The sequence below is a fragment of the Enoplosus armatus genome, chromosome 7 (assembly GCF_043641665.1).
Source record: "Enoplosus armatus isolate fEnoArm2 chromosome 7, fEnoArm2.hap1, whole genome shotgun sequence".
Lineage (NCBI taxonomy): Eukaryota > Metazoa > Chordata > Actinopteri > Centrarchiformes > Enoplosidae > Enoplosus > Enoplosus armatus.
Window position 1 is genome coordinate 22,509,150 of NC_092186.1, and position 19,704 is coordinate 22,528,853.

General features: G+C 44.3%; 1 protein-coding gene across 1 annotated transcript; it reads left to right on the forward strand.

The window, feature by feature from the left end:
* Positions 1-1,140: 1,140 nt before the first annotated feature.
* Positions 1,141-19,053, forward strand: tie1 (tyrosine kinase with immunoglobulin-like and EGF-like domains 1). The gene is made up of 24 exons (XM_070908439.1): positions 1,141-1,204; positions 2,091-2,387; positions 2,541-2,651; positions 2,832-2,987; positions 3,996-4,127; positions 5,707-5,847; positions 5,994-6,122; positions 6,352-6,497; positions 7,208-7,352; positions 7,461-7,619; positions 8,140-8,280; positions 9,463-9,765; positions 10,291-10,581; positions 11,110-11,303; positions 11,497-11,643; positions 11,758-11,821; positions 12,024-12,134; positions 14,650-14,840; positions 15,060-15,173; positions 15,793-15,863; positions 17,220-17,260; positions 17,521-17,617; positions 17,703-17,802; positions 18,013-19,053. The coding sequence occupies exons 1-24, from the start codon at positions 1,141-1,143 to the stop codon at positions 18,082-18,084; spliced, it is 3,417 nt and encodes a 1,138-aa protein (XP_070764540.1). The 3' UTR covers positions 18,085-19,053.
* Positions 19,054-19,704: the final 651 nt, after the last annotated feature.

Consider the following 19,704-nt stretch of genomic DNA (forward strand, 5'->3'; position numbering starts at 1 on the left):
ACAATACAACAGGGTACTCCTTGCAGGCTCAAGAAAGCCATGTGAGCTCCTGAAATCGAAAACAGGAAACCTCAAACAATAAGAAGTTGAGTCAACTTCATGTCGATTGTCTGAAGCCGCAAGGAAATGTAAAGAAAACATCAAATCAGCCCAACAGTTGTTTTGGGGGTTTTTTTGCGGAGAAAATGAGAAAAGGCGTGTGCAGTTGTTCCAACTGGATGCTTCAAAGTGAGACAGCGGTGCTACACTTTTAAAAGATTGGGGCAGAAATGGCAGAATAGACACAACAAGCATATTGTTCATCATTTCCTGAGGCTGGTTGATTATAACTGCGAGGGAAGGGGGAGGCTGACCATAAAAGCTGCAGGGATTGTAACCAACACATTGAAGTGAAAGAACAAAGCTGTTGCATTTGGCAAAACTTGATACCAGCTGCTGCTGCTGCTGCATTTGGTGTCCTGCAGTATCTCTGCAAAGAAAATAATGGCAGCAATAAAATGCTAAGTCAGCCTCGGAGGACACACGGGGCATGCAGAGTGTAGGTCTCGGGCCACACAAGTGCATGTGAAAGTATGGCTAGATATAAAGTATCAAGTATAGTAGTAGATATATGTTGATGAGATGGAGTCTTAAATTCTCCAAAAATGTGTACTTTAAAACCTTTAACATGCGCAGAAATCCTGCTGCTATGGTAACAAATGTGCAATATGTTTCTTACAGCACTAAAACATTCCTGTGACAATTTCAGAAATACTCAAAAAAAAAAAGTCGCAGTGGTTGGCATTGTATAAAGTTTCAACTCATAAATACATTAATCGGATCGGGGAGGTCTGGAGCGCCAGCAGTCCTCCGCTGTCTGGTGACGCTCTTCCTTCCTTTCCCACCCAGAGAGAGCGGAGCGTTTACCGCAGATCCAACCCCTGTGCCTAGTGTGGCGGACCGCGATACCCATCTCTGAACGCCACACGGGACCGCTTCTGGTCGTTACCGAAGAGATTTTACACCTGAACTGGAGCTCCGGGGGACTCTCCCAAGTTATGCGTAATAAAGCGCACCGCTCGTCGTGACGCGGCGTCACCGTTTTGGACGCGCAACTCTCCGCACTGTGAATCCGATTTAGTGACGGCAACTTCTTCCCAAATGAGGACTATAAGAATCATGAGGATTTTGGGGGTGTTTGCTTTGTGTTGCCTTGATTTATCAGGTAAGGGGGGGGGGGGGGGGGGGGGGGCGACTTATTTTGAAGGCTGTTTGGGAAGCTCTCAAACTGAGCAAAATATCAAAGTTTATTTTCGAGAAATGCTATGAATAATAAGATAATATATAAGATAAAAAAGACCAATTTCCCACCTAAGCCTTCGGTGTTTTATGGTTTTTAATCATTTAATCATCAGATTTGGTGAAAGTCATAAATAACCTGGCAGTGTAGAGTATGGATGTCTGAACCCTTTGGGGAAAAAGGAGCTCATCCATGTTTCCTGCCATTGTTCTTTGGATCAGGGGCTTGAATAGCAGGGAGAAGGAATGCTGAACAAACATGATGGGGTTTGGCACTTTTATCAAATAACTACATTCTTTGAGGCCTTTTTTTTTGTTGTTGTTGTTTGTTTCTTGGCTGATATTGCCAGTTTCTCAATCCCCATCTCAGGTGTCAGTGTATTGGATGTTGTATAATGAATACACTATGAGATTCAAGACCCAGCCTGTGGCAGAGGCCAGGCACTTGTGGGCTACAAGCTGTGTTTCTGCTATAATTTTCTACTGTTGTTTCATGTGTTCAGATGGTGTCAGGTGTATGAAAAGGAGTTCCATTTTTTGGCATGTTTAGAACACCAAAAACTGCCAAACTTTCCAGTGTGAGCTAACTTTAATGTTAGAAACAGGACTAGTTTGGACATTTCTATTGAACCTGCACCAGATATTTGAAAAACAATGAAGTTGAATAGTGCTGTGTGAACAGTGAGCAGCACAATAACACATCACAGAGATGCTGAGATGCTGTTTTATTATTTCATCCTGAAATGGTCGACTTTTGGTCGATTTACTTGCCTAAATAAGAGGAAAAAAACATACTACGCCCTGTCCCACAGATGCTGTGATCGACCTGACCATGATCTCCACAGCAGAGGTCACCAACGTCAATCACTTCAGCATCTCTTGTATCAACGGAGAGCGCAGCCCTGCCCAGGTTGAGCTGGACATCAAGCGGGACAACAAAATCCTCATATTCCCCAAGAAGCCAAATTTTAAAGTGCATAAACCCAGGAACAAGGAGGCGGTGGCCAGAGACTTCCGTGATCTGGATCATATTGGTATCTTCTACTGCGAATCCACTCAGGAAGTTCCTCCGCTTGAGACGGTCACAATGATCAACAACTTTGGGAGAGGTGAGTTCAGACTTCATATAACCTATGCTACTAGTGTTTTTTCTGAGAGTTTGACCAAGCCTAAACCATGATACGCTACAGTTTTCCTATGCAACCGGTTTGGGTGGTGTGCAATGTTTGGAAAATAACGATGTGTATCTCTGCTCCATATAGCAAATTTTGTCCCGACTCACCTCACGCTGACCGCTAACAAAGGAGAGACAGTTCACCTCAACATGCAGCTACTCAGCTCCCAAAAGAGAGACGTGACCTGGAAGTACAACGGTAAGCCAGCTTACACAACTCAAGATGGAGGCAGGAAATTGAACGCGCCATTAAGAGACCGCCAATAACAACCACACACGTCCAGGTTTTGATTAAGGATCTTGAGCTAATAAGGATAGAAGACCACTTTTTGGCACGTTGGAAACTATGCCATGATTGTTTCTGGTGTGTGTCTTTTAGGAAACTACTATTATATGACTCACTGGAACGATATGATCAACCGCACTGCTGTGCTGACAGTGGAGAATGCTGTTTTTGCCAACCAAGGCATCTACAGTGCCAGCTACGTGGGGGACAGCCCCCTTCAGGGTGCCTGGATGAGGCTCATTGTCAGAGGTTTGTTGGATGCTGACATTTGCACACTTTGAAACAGAAACACACACACACACACACACGGCAATTCACACACTCAGGGTCAGATTGTATGAAGTTTTTCAGATGCAGATGTGACGCGCTCTGCTACAGAAACATGCAGGTTTTTGCATATGCGCTTGATGGCCGATCTAACAAGGTGACTCACTGCACATTCCATAGATTGTGCAGTGCTGGATTTACTACGATTGTGCATGCAATTGTTCACCTCAGAAATGGCACAGGTGTATTAAAAAGGAAAATAGACAGAAATATTTGGGTTATATGACTGAAAATTCAAGTAAAAGGTCATTCCTGATAAGGAGACACAGAGAAGTACAAATACACCACGTAAAAGCCACAAATTGTTATCTTGGATAAAACAAGATATTTGTGTTATTTAGTAAGCTTCAGAGGTGCTGGTAGGTGGATTTCTTTTTTCACCTTTGGACAGAGCCATGCTAGCCTTTTCCCAATACTTCCGGGCCTTTCTGCTGAACTAACAGGGCTGATGGCTTTAGCCTTATTTTTGATGGACAGATTTGTATCGACCTTCTCATCTAACTCTCAGCAAGAAGGCAAATAAGCAGCATTAAACCAAAGGTCAAAATATACCTTTAAAGTAGCACTATATTTTTGATAACGCCCCAGGGTTTCACTAGTTCCCCCTTAAGTGTATGATATCATGTCTTTTAGACAGTGAATGTGTTTGTTTCATTTCCGCATTAGCAGTGTCAACACCATCTCCACCCTCCACCTGTTCTGCTTCAAGACTAGTGGTTTTTATATTTATTTTATTTTTATATTAATCTTTTTTTTTTTATTTCCTTTGAAGTCCATATAATGAATTCTGTAATATAAAAAGAATGTGCCTGAAAAAAAAATACAATACGTATATACAGTACATAACATGTATGGATTTTGCAACTTAGACTTTAAACATGTTGCATTCTGCTCTAAGGAAGGGTCATAGAAAACTAATTTTCTCTGTAGACTGTCCCAGTAAGAAGTGGGGTTCTTACTGTGACAAGGACTGTCCGGAGTGTCTCAACGGTGGAGTGTGCCATGATGTCGACGGAGACTGTATCTGCCCTCCAGGATTCATGGGAACGCGCTGTGAGACAGGTTTGTACTGAACTCAATGCAACGTCCTCGCAAGTATAGTAGTGGTGACGGCACTAGTTATTACAAATCATCCTCAAACATGAACATCCGTTTCATGGCAACCCGTCCAATAGCTGTCGAGATATTACAAAAAGGAACTAAACCTCATGGTGGCACTTGAGGAAAAGCGAGGGAGGGAGTCACTGTGCATCACCTGGGAACCATTAATGTCTGTCCAAAGGTTTTCTGCCAATCCGTCTGACGGATCTTGAGGTATTTCACTGAAATAAGTGAAAACTTTGACCAGCTGGTAGCGCAAGCAGAAGTCAGAGAATCATCAGAGTCATACTAGAATTAATCCTGTAGAGACCTTCAGACTCAACCACAGATGTCAAACTCATGGTGGCGCTAGAGGAAAAGCCAAAGGGGTCACCAAAGTCCGTAGAATTCATTGTCTTGGAGCCGTGGCGGTCTGTACAAAATGTCATGGTAATCCATTCAATAACTGTTGAGATTTTTCAGTTCGGACCAACGCTGTGGACCGACGGACCGACATTGCCATCCCTAAAAACACACACTCAGACATAGTTGTCTGTGTGCGAAATGAAATGATATTAAATGGGAGACACCTGAGTGGAGCTTAGGGTAGATTGAGGAGGCAAGCAACCAACATGGCCGACTGTGATAGGCTGAGGCACCCATCAATCAAGCCCAAACACGCCCACAGAACTTGCTTCGTTGTCCTAGTATTTTCTTAATTGAGTAACAATTTCACTTCAGAGAAAATAACTCTCTCAATATAGGGTCAATATAGCACTAACTCAACATAGGGTTACATTTACCCAGTACCCATGGGTAGAAAACTGTCACCAGTCAAACCCAAGACAGTGGGTTGTTTTGACCCAGTGTTTGTGTTATTTTTTGCATTACTGTTGGGTTATTTATCAATCTAAAATATGGTCATTTTTGAGACGTGTGTTAAACACATCAAGCTCAAGTTTTACCTTAAAACTGCCACAACTGTATTGTTGTACACAACAATGTATATACAATATTTTTAATGTGAGTAAATAACCCAGCAGTCTGTACTGGGTAAGGTTAATCCAGTATTGTGCCTGTGTTATATTGACCTCATAGCGATTTGTTTGTGTGTGTGTGTGTGTGTGTGTGTGTGTGTGTGTGTGTGTGTGTGTGTGTGTGTGCGTGTATGTGTGTAGAGCTGTTAGTACTTAAAGTAAGGAGACTGCAGGTACATTTCATTTAAATAGCAGACATTGGGTCAAAATGATATCTTCACTGCATTTAGGTAATGATTATACCTAAACTGTCAGTCCTCTTACATTTAGTCTGACATAAGTCAGACAGCAGTGAAGGTTTTAGTTCTCCTGAGCATCATATGTAAGCAGCACATTGCATATTATTTTCCAGACTTTATGAGGGTAGTGCAATCAAATGTGACTATAAAATCAAAATCCACGCGCTACGTTGAGTAGGCTACACTGGCAGACTAGTTACACTGTCCTCTCGGGTGTTTTGCAAGGCGGGTTGTGATAATAAAATAAACACATTTGTGAATTTGTCTCTCTCTGACGGCTCGCAGCCTGCAGAGAAGGAATGTTTGGCCGAAACTGCCAGCAGTCCTGTGGCTCCGAGCTGAACTGCAAGGGGCTTCGCTTCTGCCTACCAGACCCTTACGGCTGCTCCTGCGCCAGCGGCTGGTTTGGGAGCCGCTGTGAGAAGGGTGAGCACTACATCACATACATTTTTGCCCCTGTATTATTTTATCAAAGTAATATGCATATAGTTTTAACAACATGTTTTGTTTTTTTTTTTACATTTTTGTGTGTCACACTGTGCAGTATCGTTGTCTGTTTTCTGTTGCCTCAGCCTGCCATAATGACATGTATGGACCAGACTGCATGCTCAGCTGTAAATGCCAGAATGGAGGGGTTTGCAACCGTTTCAGTGGATGCCAGTGTCCGACAGGGTGGAGAGGACAGAACTGTGAGAAGTCTGGTAGGAGTCTTCCTTTAGCTCTGCCTCCTCTGTGGAATTAAACTGACCGCACTGATACTTTATATGTATTCTTTCTCCCCGTCACTGCACAGCACTTTTCCATTAATACATTTTTTTTCCTATCCCGTGATTTTTCTCTACAATTTTCTCTACTGCTACGTCGTTTTCCTCTGTCACTATCCACGTCGTCTTTTGTTAATCTCTGCTCCATGCCTCTCTCCTTTTTCAGACCGGGCTCCCCAGATCTTGGATTTGGACAGTAATTTGGAGTGGAATCTGAACTCCAGCCCCAAGATCTTTTGTTCAGCCACAGGCAACCCCCTGCCCAGCCACAACAGCATCGAGCTGCGAAAGTTGGACAGCACTGTGCTCAAGGTAGAAAGACCAGCAGTTGTTGAAACACTCACAGTGCAGTAAACCTGAATAAAAACAAACAAAATACGCAGGATAAAACTTAAGTCAAGGCAGTCAGGCAGAGATTAAATACGAGGCCACACAGGGAGAGGGTGATCTAGTACAGTGGTTCCCAAAGTGGGTATACAGAGGGGTGCCTTGAGGACGGGCCAAGGGTGCTCATATAATGATCATAAAATCGTTCATTTATTTATTTTTGAATGTATTTAATCATTAATCATTTCACCACATTAAAAATACATTATATATTTACATTAACTACGTATTATGTTTTGTTTTCAAACATATTAAAACAGAAGAAACCTGCAGGAACATTGTCGGGATATCAGAAGTTCAATTGTACTGTGACTTTAACATTGGGCTGATGATTACAAGGTTGAGTCAAGCTCTGAGGAAGTCAACAGCACAATGGCCTGAGCAGATAAGGCTGTATCACTGCACAGTGCGGCAGTTTACCGCGTGTCGCCTATAAGTGACGTGTTTAGTTGATGTGTCATAATTTCTGTGCTGTTCCCTTAATTAATCCTTTGGGATTAATCTGAAAGAACTGCGCCAGCGCTTCCCACAGCAACAACGGCATTTATTAGAGTGAGGACGCTCTTTGCACTCCAAGCAGGAAATGGAAATGTGGTTTTCATTGTGCATTGCTATTGTGTGTATTTTACTCTCAGGCCTCTCGCACGGTCATGGACTCCAACAAGAGTACGGCCCTGTTTGAGATCCCTCGCCTGAGCGCTCAACAGGGAGGGCTGTGGGAGTGCAGGGTGTCCACCAATTTAGGCCAGGACTCCCGCAAGTTCAACCTCACCATTAAAGGTTCGGTTTTGTGGTTTCCTCTAAGTAAAAAATTCGAAATAGAAAACCGAGAGGACACGACAGCATCAAAGCATCACATCTTTTAAATCTTTTGCTGTGTCTACTCAGAGCCCCCTGTGCCCACTACTGCCCCCAAACTGCTGGAAATAAGGAGTAAGCAGCTGCTGGTGATGCCGGTGGACTCCCACAGAGGAGACGGCCCCGTCGTCTCCACCAGGCTCCTCTACAAGCCGGTGGAGAACGGAGACTCTTGGTCCTCCATTATAGGTAAGCAGGCAGAGGTGTCCTCTATTAAGCCTAACGCAGAAAGCCACATCATCATCATCATCATCATCATTGTTTTTGACTTCCATTCGTTCCACAGTAGCTGCAAAATCGCCATTATTTCAACACCTTGTAAGATCAGCCAAGGATATAATGTATTAGCCACAGTTACAAAGTTGTGAAACAAGTAATTGCTTTTTGCTCAGATTCGTAATAAATCTAATACTAAATGGAAATTCTGGCGCAGACAAACCAAAATTAATAAAACTTGTGTTTTTCTTCCACACCACACTGGAGGTTATGTAAAGAAAATAGATATCTTCCCATAGTGTGCATTATGTCCTGCTTTCCCAAAACGACTCAGCATGTAACATATAATGTGTGTAACCTCTGAATTCTGCATGTATATTCCATGTATCTATAATACACTAGATACATGTTTTAAGGCACATTTCTGCTGTAAAATCATAAATAAAATCTTCAATAATAACAACCAGCATTGACTACTTGCACTTTCTCTCAGTTTATAGTGACAAAGAGCCCATCACGCTGATGAACCTGGAGCCTTCAACACGCTACCGTGTCCGCGTCCAGCTGAGTCGTCCTGGGGAAGGCGGAGAGGGGGTCCCAGGGCCAGAGGCCATAATGGAGACTGATTGTCCCGGTAAGGCCCACAGAAAACTGGGCTGTCCAGTTCATAGGGATCACATACTGGACATGAGTATATCTATCTGGAAATCTTGCCTGGGAACAAATGTCTATGGTCTGGACCACAGGACTTAGGACAAGCATAATTATCTTGGTTAGACTAATAGTTAATTCTCTTCTGAGCAGTGCTTTTCCCAGGCTATAAGGAGCCAGTGGTCTTTTCCCCAGTGAGTATATCTGTCCTGATGACTCAAGTCTGGGGCAAATATAGAAAGATGCAAGTGGACTGAAATGATCCGCCAAGACAAAGTGAAGGACCCTATGGGATCAAAACAAAAAAAATAAACCTCTGTCATCAGTCAGCTAGGAATCACATGACTAGACAAGAACAACAGGACCCAGGACTTGGATTTTAAGTGGCGTGTATTTTATTCCTCAGTGACTGTGGTGCGGAGGGAGAGAGCATATCTGAGTGTGTGGGTACAGAAAAGATCACGTTAATGAAAAAAACTGGTATGGGAAAGTGATGGTTTTGGAGTGTCATAATGCAACGAGTTTGACTATTTGGCAATATGTGGTAGTGTCCATGTGCGAAATTGAGCACATTTTATTTGTTACAAGGGAGCGTTCATCTCTTGCACAAGCACAAACTATTTGTAGAACAGTTTTAAGACCATGGATTACTATGCAGTTAGTATACCCACAAATCAACATATTTAACTTTTAGTTTTGGGACGTGTTCCTCGTTCCAGCTGGGAAGTGCCCCATCTCCTATGTGCAATGCATTGTGGGATCATTATTGAGTATGCTTTATCTTGTCACTTTTCCCATGTAAACTGACTACATACTCAAAGCCTGCTTACAATTGATATGTAGTTTGGATGTGGGGCACGGACCTGCAAACACATTCAGACCTCTAATCAAACTGCATGTCTCTGGACTGTGGTAGGAAACCAGGGCACCCTTATGGGTAAATTCAGAAAGGACCAGCTAGTACTACTTGTTGTGGGCTCTAACAGTCTTAATTACTGTATGGCAGCCAGTTGAAATATACATTGAGGTAACCGTCCAATACACTTCAAAGTACTTGATCCGTCCCTCTGGGGGAAATTTGAGGGAACCGTGACTGACCTAATGAGAGAAATTCACAAGGAGCTGTCGGTCCCCTCAGCTCATCCTGTGTTCTCTGTCGCTGCAGAGCCCACAGTTCAGCCTGAGATTGACATCAGCTCGGTGGAAGGCCGCAATGCCACTGTACGCTGGCGACTGCCCGCCAACAATGGCATTAATGCCGGCAGAGCCAGTGGCTTTTTAGTGCAGCTCTTCGGGCCGCCACCCTACAGTGAGAAACTACGGGAGGAGACCACCCTGCTCAATGTGCTTTCCACAAAGTTCCACAACCTGGAGTACCAGCAAGACTACACCGTGGTGGTGCGCCTCATCAACTGTGGCAGCCAGGGGCCGCTCTCCAAACCCTACCACTTCCGCGTCAACAGCCAGGGTAACTAGAAACTCTGCTGTTAATAAGCTGCAAGGAGGGCTCCTTCTAAATGTTGCAAGATTCTGAATGCACTTTATTACGCATTTACAGCGCTTTATGGCAAAACATGAGGTGTAACACAATATACAGTATGTTAAAGGCTCACGTGTATTTAGTTGGTAGATATACAAGATAAATAAATGGGGTGATAAGAGCAGCTTATATTCGCTTTAAACACTCAGAAAAAGAGTACGATTGGTGCTTGCTGGTTGCTCGGTGATTCTCTCCCTGCCCACAAACCTTAAAAGACAAAAAGTTTAGCAGCTGACAGTTAGGTGTCAAGGGATAATCAAGTTTAGTTTAGCAATCAGTGGAGATCAGCAAGTTAGAAAAAGATCCATCCGACAGAACGGCAATGAATGCTGTTAAACTCTTTGGTATTAAAGCACCCAAAAGTAAAAGCCTGACACTGGAGCACTCATTTTATTTTAGAATATAGTTTTCCCTGTTGATTGCCCTAACTGTAATAATCTCTCTGTGTCTCAGGTCCATCATCCCCACGCAACGTCCAGGCCCTGCCTCTGTCCTTGTCAGCCATCCAGGTGAGCTGGCAGCCCCCTGAGGATCCCAATGGAGGCATCATTAAATACACCATAGAGTACCAGCCAGTTGGCCAGGGGAGCCCTCACCCTTGGGTGGACACGGACGATGGAAATAAGACCACCAAAGATGTGACGGCACTCAACGGCAGCACGCTGTACCAGTTCAGAGTGAGGGCTTTCTCCAAAGTGCCAGGGGAGTGGAGCAAGTTTGTTCAGGCGATGACACAAGGGGATGGTGAGTAGGAAGTTATTGTCTGCTCAGCCACCTTCACCCAGCACTACAAAGGCAGGAGGTGATATGCTGCAAATGAGATCACGGGAGATTTCTTAGACTGACATGTTGATATTGCTTGATCAATTCAAATTCACGCGACAGCTTTCTAATTATCAGACCAGAAACGTTTGAGAAAACCTTGCTGTGATCCTCTCCTCTCTGTGTTGGCACGTCGGGGCAGCAATGGTTCAGCAAAAATGTTACAAATCTCTTCAAAAGCAATGATTAAATAGTCCAGTTTTTGGGTCTTTTTGTGGTTTCCCTTCAAGTGGAAAATTTCTACACTAACTGTACTTGTAGCCAATATTGGGATTTTCCCAGGTGGCGCTGAACAAGACCACCCACACAGGGACAGGGATTTACTCAGGATAATAATACATAGACAGCCTATTTATCTCCACTATCTGAAAACTTGTTTTTTCTCTCCATCTTCCATCCTGCCCCTCTGGCCTCCCTTTCCATCTCTCTTCCATCCCTCTGCCAAAAAAGGCCATCAGAGTTTAACCACGACCACCCAGGGTGTGGCGAGTAAGCCTGCAGGGGACAGTTACCAGCTGTTGGTGGCGGTGGTGGGCTCGGTAACGGTCACCTGCATGACTATCCTGCTGGCGCTGTTGGCTCTTTTCTTCATCCGCAAGACGCTGCTCAACCGTCGGCGCACGTTCACCTACCAGTCTGGATCGGTAAGGCTAACGCACCAGGATTTGTTTAAACGATTTTTAATCAGAATTCTGGAACGCTGAGGGATTTAACTCAGTCCTGGTTGGCATCACAAGTGATCTGATAAAGCTCAAATGTGTTCCGAGAAAATCCAACTTTAGAGAACTTTAATATATTTTTATTTATTGCCAAGCTTAAGACTGTTCATACCCCCAGGGTGAGGAGACTATTCTGCAGTTTAACTCAGGAACTCTGACCCTGACACGGAGGCCCAAACCGACTCCAGAGCCCCTCACCTATCCAATCCTGGAGTGGGAGGACATAAAGTTTGAAGATGTCATCGGAGAGGGCAACTTTGGCCAGGTGTTTAGGCTCTTAATGTACTTTCTGAATATCTTGAATGTTTTGTCCTTTGGTTACCTTCTGCCCTTTATTCACTGGGTTAAACATTTAAGCTAACAACCGTTTCAAAACCAGGTCATCAAAGCCATGATCAAGAAGGATGGCAGTAAAATGAGCGCAGCCATCAAGATGCTGAAAGGTGACTTTGGCGCACGTCAATGCAAGCGCTCACAGACACACGCAGATGCTGTAAATGTATCACACACAAACACAGAGCAAATACAATCCCAGTGTGCAGTGCATTCTTTGACCGGTGTGAGAATTTCATTTCAAAGACGCCGGCTGAAGCTGCTTTGCTTGCACTTTGCTTAATGATGCTGTGTGTGCTGATCTTCCCGCAGAGTTTGCCTCAGAGAATGACCACCGAGACTTTGCAGGGGAGCTGGAGGTGCTGTGTAAACTAGGCCAGCATCCCAACATAATCAACCTGATAGGAGCCTGTGAGAACAGAGGTGAGTGAGCGACACCTAGTGGCTTCATGGATATTGATGCGCTTTCCAGTTATGGCTTTTGCAGACACACTGACGGCTGTTGGGTCCAAAACTAAGAAGGCTGCATGTATGTTACCTCACCTAATTTAAACGTTCGGCCGTATCACACAGTCTATATCAGTGGAGGGAGTTTGCTTAGTTGTCATGGAGACGGGTCGGTTGATTTGTGAGCTCAGTGGCTGTTATGATTTCATCCATAGCATGTCTTGCCTGTGCATTGATGTTGTATGTCATATGCTATATGAATTGCAAAATATATGTGGGGACTTTCCAAATAGTCAAATGATCCAAATGTAGTTTTTCAATACATTTTTGTTCAAGATATGTCAGTATTGACTTTGTAAAGTACTGACGTTAAGCTGATATCCTAGTCCACGTTCTGTAGACAATATCCTGACCAGATCCTACTTCTGTGTATCCTGATTGAACTAATCATACCCCTGTATGCAGTACTGTAAAGGAACAGGTTAAATTCTTCCTGCCTGAGACAGATCCTCCCATCTGATCCTCTGATATCTGCACCTGGAAAGCACCGGAATGAGTCCAGTGTAAATAACCCTTGCCTGCCAGAAGCATTTTGTGCTATCGCGTTTGTTTGATTTGTCCATGTGCCTCACAAGCACACTGCTGTGTCATGTATTTATGTGTCTGTATAAAGGTTCCCTTGGCCCCCGTTCTTACCATGGAGTATCAGTTACCCACAGCTACATCCGATGGCTTCCACGTCGAATAATTGAATTGCCTTTGTTTGATCAAAGATTGATAACATATGAGAGAGGACGTCTAGTATGGAAAGGACATCGGGGAGGACAATTAGCAAACCAAAGCAGCCTTGAAAAATAAACATCTGACTAATTCAGCGTGTCTCCCCACCGGTTTCACTTTCAGGTAGCGCTTGACTCTGCAGACCTTCACTCTGCAGTGTTTACATCTGGCGTTTAGCTCAGGTTCACTACTTTGGTTTAGTGATAAGAGTGCCAAAATACATATACACACGAATCATCATTTTGAACAATCGTGAACATTACGGTATGTACTCAAAAGTTCTTTTGGAAAGGTTAGCACATGCATGTTGCTTTTACAGTATGAAAAGACTGGCAAGGAAGGAAGGAAAGAAGGAAGGAAGGAAGGGTTGTTGTGAGGAAGACGAAGGAGAAGGAGATCGAGAGGAAAGACATGCTTTCAGGGAGTAATATTTCTTTGATATGTTTGCACGTGTTCATCCTGCCTCTCCCATTGCTCAGGGAAAAGCTGTTAAAATGTATTTTATTGCAACAGAATGAATGTCACTGGCTTGCAGTGGTAACACAAGCTGTTGCTCAATTGCTGTTTTTGGCATTTTCATGGAGTTTTCTGCTTCATCTTTTTCTTCTGGTTTCAGGCCTTTATTCATTTGATCCATTCAGCATCTGTCTGTAATTTCAAAAAAAAAATGGGGGGGGGGGGGTATACAGTGTTGTTTTCAGCTCATACACTTTCTCATCTTACAGAGATCTGGAACAAAGTCACTCTTCAGATATCAGATATTGTGGAAGAATTAGGTGTGTGCAGGAGATATTCAATTCAGCATTGAACTGTTGAAGGGCAGGACAGGAGGAGGAAATGAACAAAGAAGATTTCTGACAGATACTAAAATGTCAACGGGAGGATAAAGATGGAAAAACAATATAGTCAGCTTCCTGTGGATCAGCTCTTATTGAGCAAATTGTTTTGCTGATCTCTCCGGTTTGAGGGAAAGATCTTTTGCTGTTTCATTTTCAGCAAAGAAGTAGTTTCGGAAAGACGTTGCCGCAGGAAACACAGCGTGTCCTGATTAACATAACCTCTTGTAGCTTCGAAGGAACATAATCGTATTAGGTTCCAGTTCTTTGACTAGTCTGTCCATCGCCCCGTCATTCTTTCCTTCCACATATGGTATTGACTAATTGTGTTGGCACTCGCTCTGGTCCTGGTGAAATCAACATGAAACCCTTCCAACAAGCACAAATGCCTCGTGACCTGTAGGAACTCTGGCTTCGGCTGGAAGCCGTCATCTATTAGCAGAGCCTCAACCATCTGGCTGGGCTCTGTGAGGATTTCATGAAAGGCCTTGTTTACCTCTGTCTGTGTCAAGACAGAACTGTGGAAGGCCAAGCCCCTCACCAGCTGTAACTGGGTCTCTCCCCGGGCCTTTTGCAGGCAGGCCGGCTAAGGCCGTAGTCACTCGTTTTTGGGGAAAAGAAGAAGAAGACATTCTCATTGTTAAGAGTCTGGCTGAACCACCAATAGCTTGTACGGATAGAAGATGAAATGTTTATTAGCAGTGGCCTCAACTCTATCAATCACTGTGAGATTTTCCTGTGGTCTCAAACACATCATGTATCGTCCCAAACGGAGTTTAAATCTCATATCGACTACATCAAACATCATGAAAAGGGCACATTTGCTTCCATACAGTGCTGTATATAACAGGGTGAACCTCCCTCTCTGTCTCCAGGTTACCTGTACATAGCCATCGAGTACGCGCCGTATGGTAACCTTCTCGACTTTCTGAGGAAGAGCCGCGTGTTGGAGACCGATCCTGCCTTTGCCAAGGAGCATGGCACCGCCTCCACCCTCACCTCCCAGCAGCTGCTGCAGTTCGCTGTAGATGTGGCAACGGGGATGCACTACCTAAGTGACAAACAGGTAGGAGGAGAAACAACGCGTGTGTGGGCGGCTGCTTGTATATTTCTGCGTGTGGATGCGGGCATTTTCTTGACATTTTCTTGCCTCTTAGTCGTTACAGGGTTTCCGCTAAGCTGCCCCATGACAGTTGATATGTTGATAACGTAATTAAATGATTCTCGCATTAGGCTTAGTGTTAATACTAGTAATAATGCCTCCCCTCTCCTCTCTTGGGACTAGTTCATCCACAGGGATTTGGCAGCCAGGAATGTCCTTGTAGGGGACAACCTTGTGGCGAAGATAGCAGACTTCGGCCTTTCCCGCGGTGAGGAAGTTTACGTTAAGAAGACAATGGTGAGTGGTGGTGGTCATGAACAGTTACACCGTTTCAGCCAACAGAGGGAACTAGTCGTTTGGGAGACAATTCCATCTTTTTCCACTTTGATAAGAAGATTGACAGTAGATCTCTGCACATGATATACATGTAACACCACAGGGTGGTATCTTTATGTCTTATTTTCAAGATGAATTGCTTACTGCTGCTAAGGTTTATTCCAAGCTGACAGCCATTTTACTTGTTTCACATCAAAGTCAATAACAGCCAAACAGCCCAAACCAGGTTTTTGTTTTGTTTAAATCTAGTTTGGGCTGGTTTTTACCTCAGACAGCCACTGAGTGATTCTGACAGTATGTGAGATGACCTGTAGAGGGCCGTCATGTGTAAATGCCATCAACTGCAGCATGGTGTACAGTGATGGCGCAGCAGTGTACTACATGGCTCAAATAGGCCATGTTGTAATGTTAACCGGATCTCCTTCATCAACTTTGTGGCACCACAGTAACAAGCTGCTATTTTATAAAACCGACTATATAATATATATATTTTTTTTATATTTTATTTGTTAATATTGTGAGTTACAAGTTATGTAAACACCGCAGAGGGTTTGACATGGATCTGTTGCTTGGCTTTCAGGGGAGGCTGCCTGTGCGCTGGATGGCCATTGAGTCCCTGAACTACAGCGTGTACACAACCAAGAGCGATGTGTGAGTTACAGTGTCAACTCATCTGTTCAACTTACATAGGTCCTGACGTTCACTCTGGCACTGCCTGCAACAGGTGGAGTTTTTCAGGGCAGGCCAAGCTCACAATGTCTGTCACACAGTAGGTTCAACATCTGGAGCCTTTACGTCTGTGTTTGAAACCAGTGTGCCAAAATGCAGAAATATTTCTGAGAACTTTCGGGGCATACTGAGCGACATGGCAGGCCTCTGGCGTTGCAAGCTTGAAACCACAGGCTAAGCGTGCACACACACTTCCTGAATGATTGATGGTTACTGTATTCCGATAAGCGATCTCAATTAACAATCACGATTCTTCCCTCACGTTCCTTCTTCAGCATCACAGGAACCGTATTAAAAATTATTTCAGCCTCCAGTGAAGTTTTGATTATGTGCACCACAAAACGCCTGCCCACAGAAAACAACAAATCATCCCTCTGTCACTTGTAGAGTGATAAGAGTGTGCTGTGTAACTGATAAGCGCAACCAGGAAGCCCCGGGTACAACTTAGCAGACAGACTGAGACGTTGGTCTGTCAACTGGAGCCTATTTATACACAGCGGAGAACAAGTTAGAGGAACGCGGGACAGCTAACGGAAGGAGTGTGAAGGCTGCCTGTGGGGTCAGGGAGAGTTGTAAACACAAGTGAGAGAAACATAGTGTAAGCGAGAGACAGAGAACAAGATGTGAGACAGAGCAAAAATGTAGTGCACGGAAGAGAGAAGAGATAAACGAGGACAAGGGGACAGGCCGACAGCACAAACAACACTTGTCTGCTCATATGATCTACCACACTGCATTGTAACTTGTGAAACCGGTGGTATTTCTCGTGAATTCCGTCGCTAATCTGATTGCAAGATAGATGGTGGTTTCTTGTTGTTGAGATATTGCGATATATCAGTTTCCGTGCATATTCATTTATTTAGTAAAAGCCTCAAATGGAGTCATGCATTTTTTTTTTTTGTCTGTGCAATGAACTGTTAAAACGTGAAAATCAGGAGTTTGTACATGCAACAGCAGTATTTTCTTTTTTTTAGCATTTTCATATTGCATTCATTTGGGGGTGAGGAGATTAGACACTGGATTCAAAATATTTCGTCATTTACTGTCTGTGTAGATTAGCAGATATGAGATGATGCCGATTTCTTTGCAAAGTCGTTTGATGAACATGTGATCAACAAAGGAAGTCCCAGGTGAAGACATTAAGTTAATGATTAGTTTCAGGTGTTATACTGATAAAACCCCTTGTTATTATTCTGTGATTTATATTTTCCTCCCATTTCCCCCCTTACCTACTTCCCTACTTACTCCCTATTTCTGTCTTTGCATCTTCTCTCCCAGGTGGTCTTTTGGTGTTCTCCTCTGGGAAATTGTAAGCTTAGGTAAGTAAGCATACACCCTGCGGGAGCTTTACCATTTACTCCCATTTGCGTAAATTACTAATGGGAAGTACAGATTTACACTTGCCAGCAGAGGTTCTGTCTCTCTTATACAGGAACTGACGGACAACATTTCAGATTTCATTCTGCAATCGTGTCTTCATTGTGTGGTTGATTTGACAGAAACATGATGGTGATTATCCTTATCATTGCTTCTCCCCTTCTTGTGTGTGTGTGTGTGTGTGTGTGTGTGTGTGTGTCAGGTGGCACACCATATTGCGGGATGACATGTGCGGAGCTTTATGAGAAACTGCCACAAGGCTACAGGATGGAGAAACCCAAAAACTGTGATGATGAGGTGTAAGTACTCTGCATTTTGTAGCTGATGATCAGCTTATTCTGACTTTATTATTGTTTATTCATCAATGTTTCTCTCCCCGTCCAGCTACGAGCTGATGAAGCAGTGCTGGAGGGATCGGCCCTACGAGAGACCCCCCTTCACCCAAATCTCTGTCCAGCTCAACAGGATGCAGGAGGCCAGGAAGGTAATGCTGCATTCACACGCAATGTCGGCAGAAAGGGAAGAATGGGAAAATGTCCTGTTGTGTGCCACTTGTGAGTGAGTGTTCAAACTTTACTCCAAGATGGCTGCCCCCTTGCATAGGGGGTATAGTCACATCACAGCTATGAGTATGACGTGAATAGTTTTTCACACTCGTCAAATCTTAAATCACAAGCTTGTATCCATCTTCCAGGCTTACGTGAACATGGCTCTCTTTGAGAACTTCACCTACGCTGGGATAGACGCCACGGCCGAGGAGGCCTGACTACCAGCCCCCCCAGACCCTAGCACGCCACGTAGCTCCAAGAGAAAGTCCCGAGGATGGTCGCCACGTTACTGCCACCACCCTGCCGCTCAACGCCGCGACAGGAGGACCAGGCGCTCTACCAAAGCCACCCAGCTATAGATGGAGGACTGTGAAAGGACACTGTGGGGGGGGGGGGGTATCAGAGGCATTAGGAGATGAGGAGTATCGCTGGGCCTTGGAGGGAGAGATTGCTACTAACCTTTTGGGAAATACCGAGCCCCTGTCACTACAAAGCAGTCGCAGAAAAAAAAACACAACATTGTACCTCTTGCTTGTTACAAAAGTTACAATGCTGGAGTGTTGAGGGGAAGCGGCAAACAAGGAGCTACGTGACTTGATGAAACACCACAGGGTCTGTGGGGTGTCAACGCTGGACTTGTATTATTATTTTCTCTCCACTGCTCTAAATGGAGAAGGAAATCTTTTTATGAGGATGAAATTTAAAGGACACAGTGTGGATCACAAACACTAAAGAGTTAGAAGAGGGTGAAAGACGCATATAATGTAGCACTTAGAACCGGCCTCATTTATGCCCTCTGTGTCTGTCACTGTCAGCCTATCACTGCCATGTGAGTGTAACTACTACTGTATGTATTCTGTCTCTCTTTAAAGGACTCATAGATGTATAAGCCTCCCATTTCCGAATGTAGTCACGGACTGATAGAAATGCAACCATGGTAGGTTCTCCATGTGTTGCATGCCACAGCTCCACCACAAGAGTAGTTGTTGGGAAAATGCTACTAATACAGGGCTGACGCACAGCCAGTCTACCGGCTACCGCCATTACTGTATAGTTTACCTGTAACACTGCAACCCTAACGCAATGTATGGTAATATATCCATCGTATGAGAATGTACAGTATGTTTTCTTTATTAACTGGCTCCTTGAATAAAGGTTTTGCGTGGTGACTGGACTCATCACCACAAGTGGCTGTTCCATTTGCATTGGTCCACTTTCCACTAATATCTGACGATGTTGACTTGTAGCAAAGCCTGTTGTTGTTGTTGGCCTGCTTAATGGTGAGCATGGCGGGGAAACCACAGACCAGGCTACTGGCTACTGGGGTCTGGGGGGGGCGCTGCTGCACGGGCCTGATCTGTCACCGGGTTTCCTCCCCTAAACCAACCGCAGGCACAGAACTGTCCGTCAAGCGCGGTCTCCGTGGGCCAGCTTCCTGACGACCCCCCCCCCCCACACACACATACACACACACACACACACTGGCTATAGCTGCAACAACGCAAATGTACAATAAGGGAAGAAGAAAATGTATTTTCATCCCGTCTGAAATCTTTTGACAATCACACACTGACCTCATCCATCACTCCCCAATTCGGTCACATATATCGCCGTGACAAGGAAAAAATCTGAACGTATTTAACCTGCTTTATTTCCCCCCGACCTGCCTTGAAACAAGAACTTTGATTATTATTATTTTTTCTTTTTTATGCCAAGTTCTGGGAACACTGAGGTGTGGGGGCTAACGTTAGCTTGAGCGGTGGCTCATACACGTTTGCTTGCTTGCTAGCTTGCTAGGCTAAGCTACTTGTCGTGGGACTGACAGCTTCCGCGGCTAA

Excerpts from the sequence above, each read along its gene's own strand:
- tie1 (XM_070908439.1), top strand. The coding sequence starts at position 1,141 with ATGAGGACTATAAGAATCATGAGGATTTTGGGGGTGTTTGCTTTGTGT. Across the intron at positions 2,988-3,995 it reads GATGAGGCTCATTGTCAGAG|ACTGTCCCAGTAAGAAGTGG; the intron begins GTTTGTTGGATG and ends TTTTCTCTGTAG. Across the intron at positions 6,123-6,351 it reads ACAGAACTGTGAGAAGTCTG|ACCGGGCTCCCCAGATCTTG; the intron begins GTAGGAGTCTTC and ends CTCCTTTTTCAG.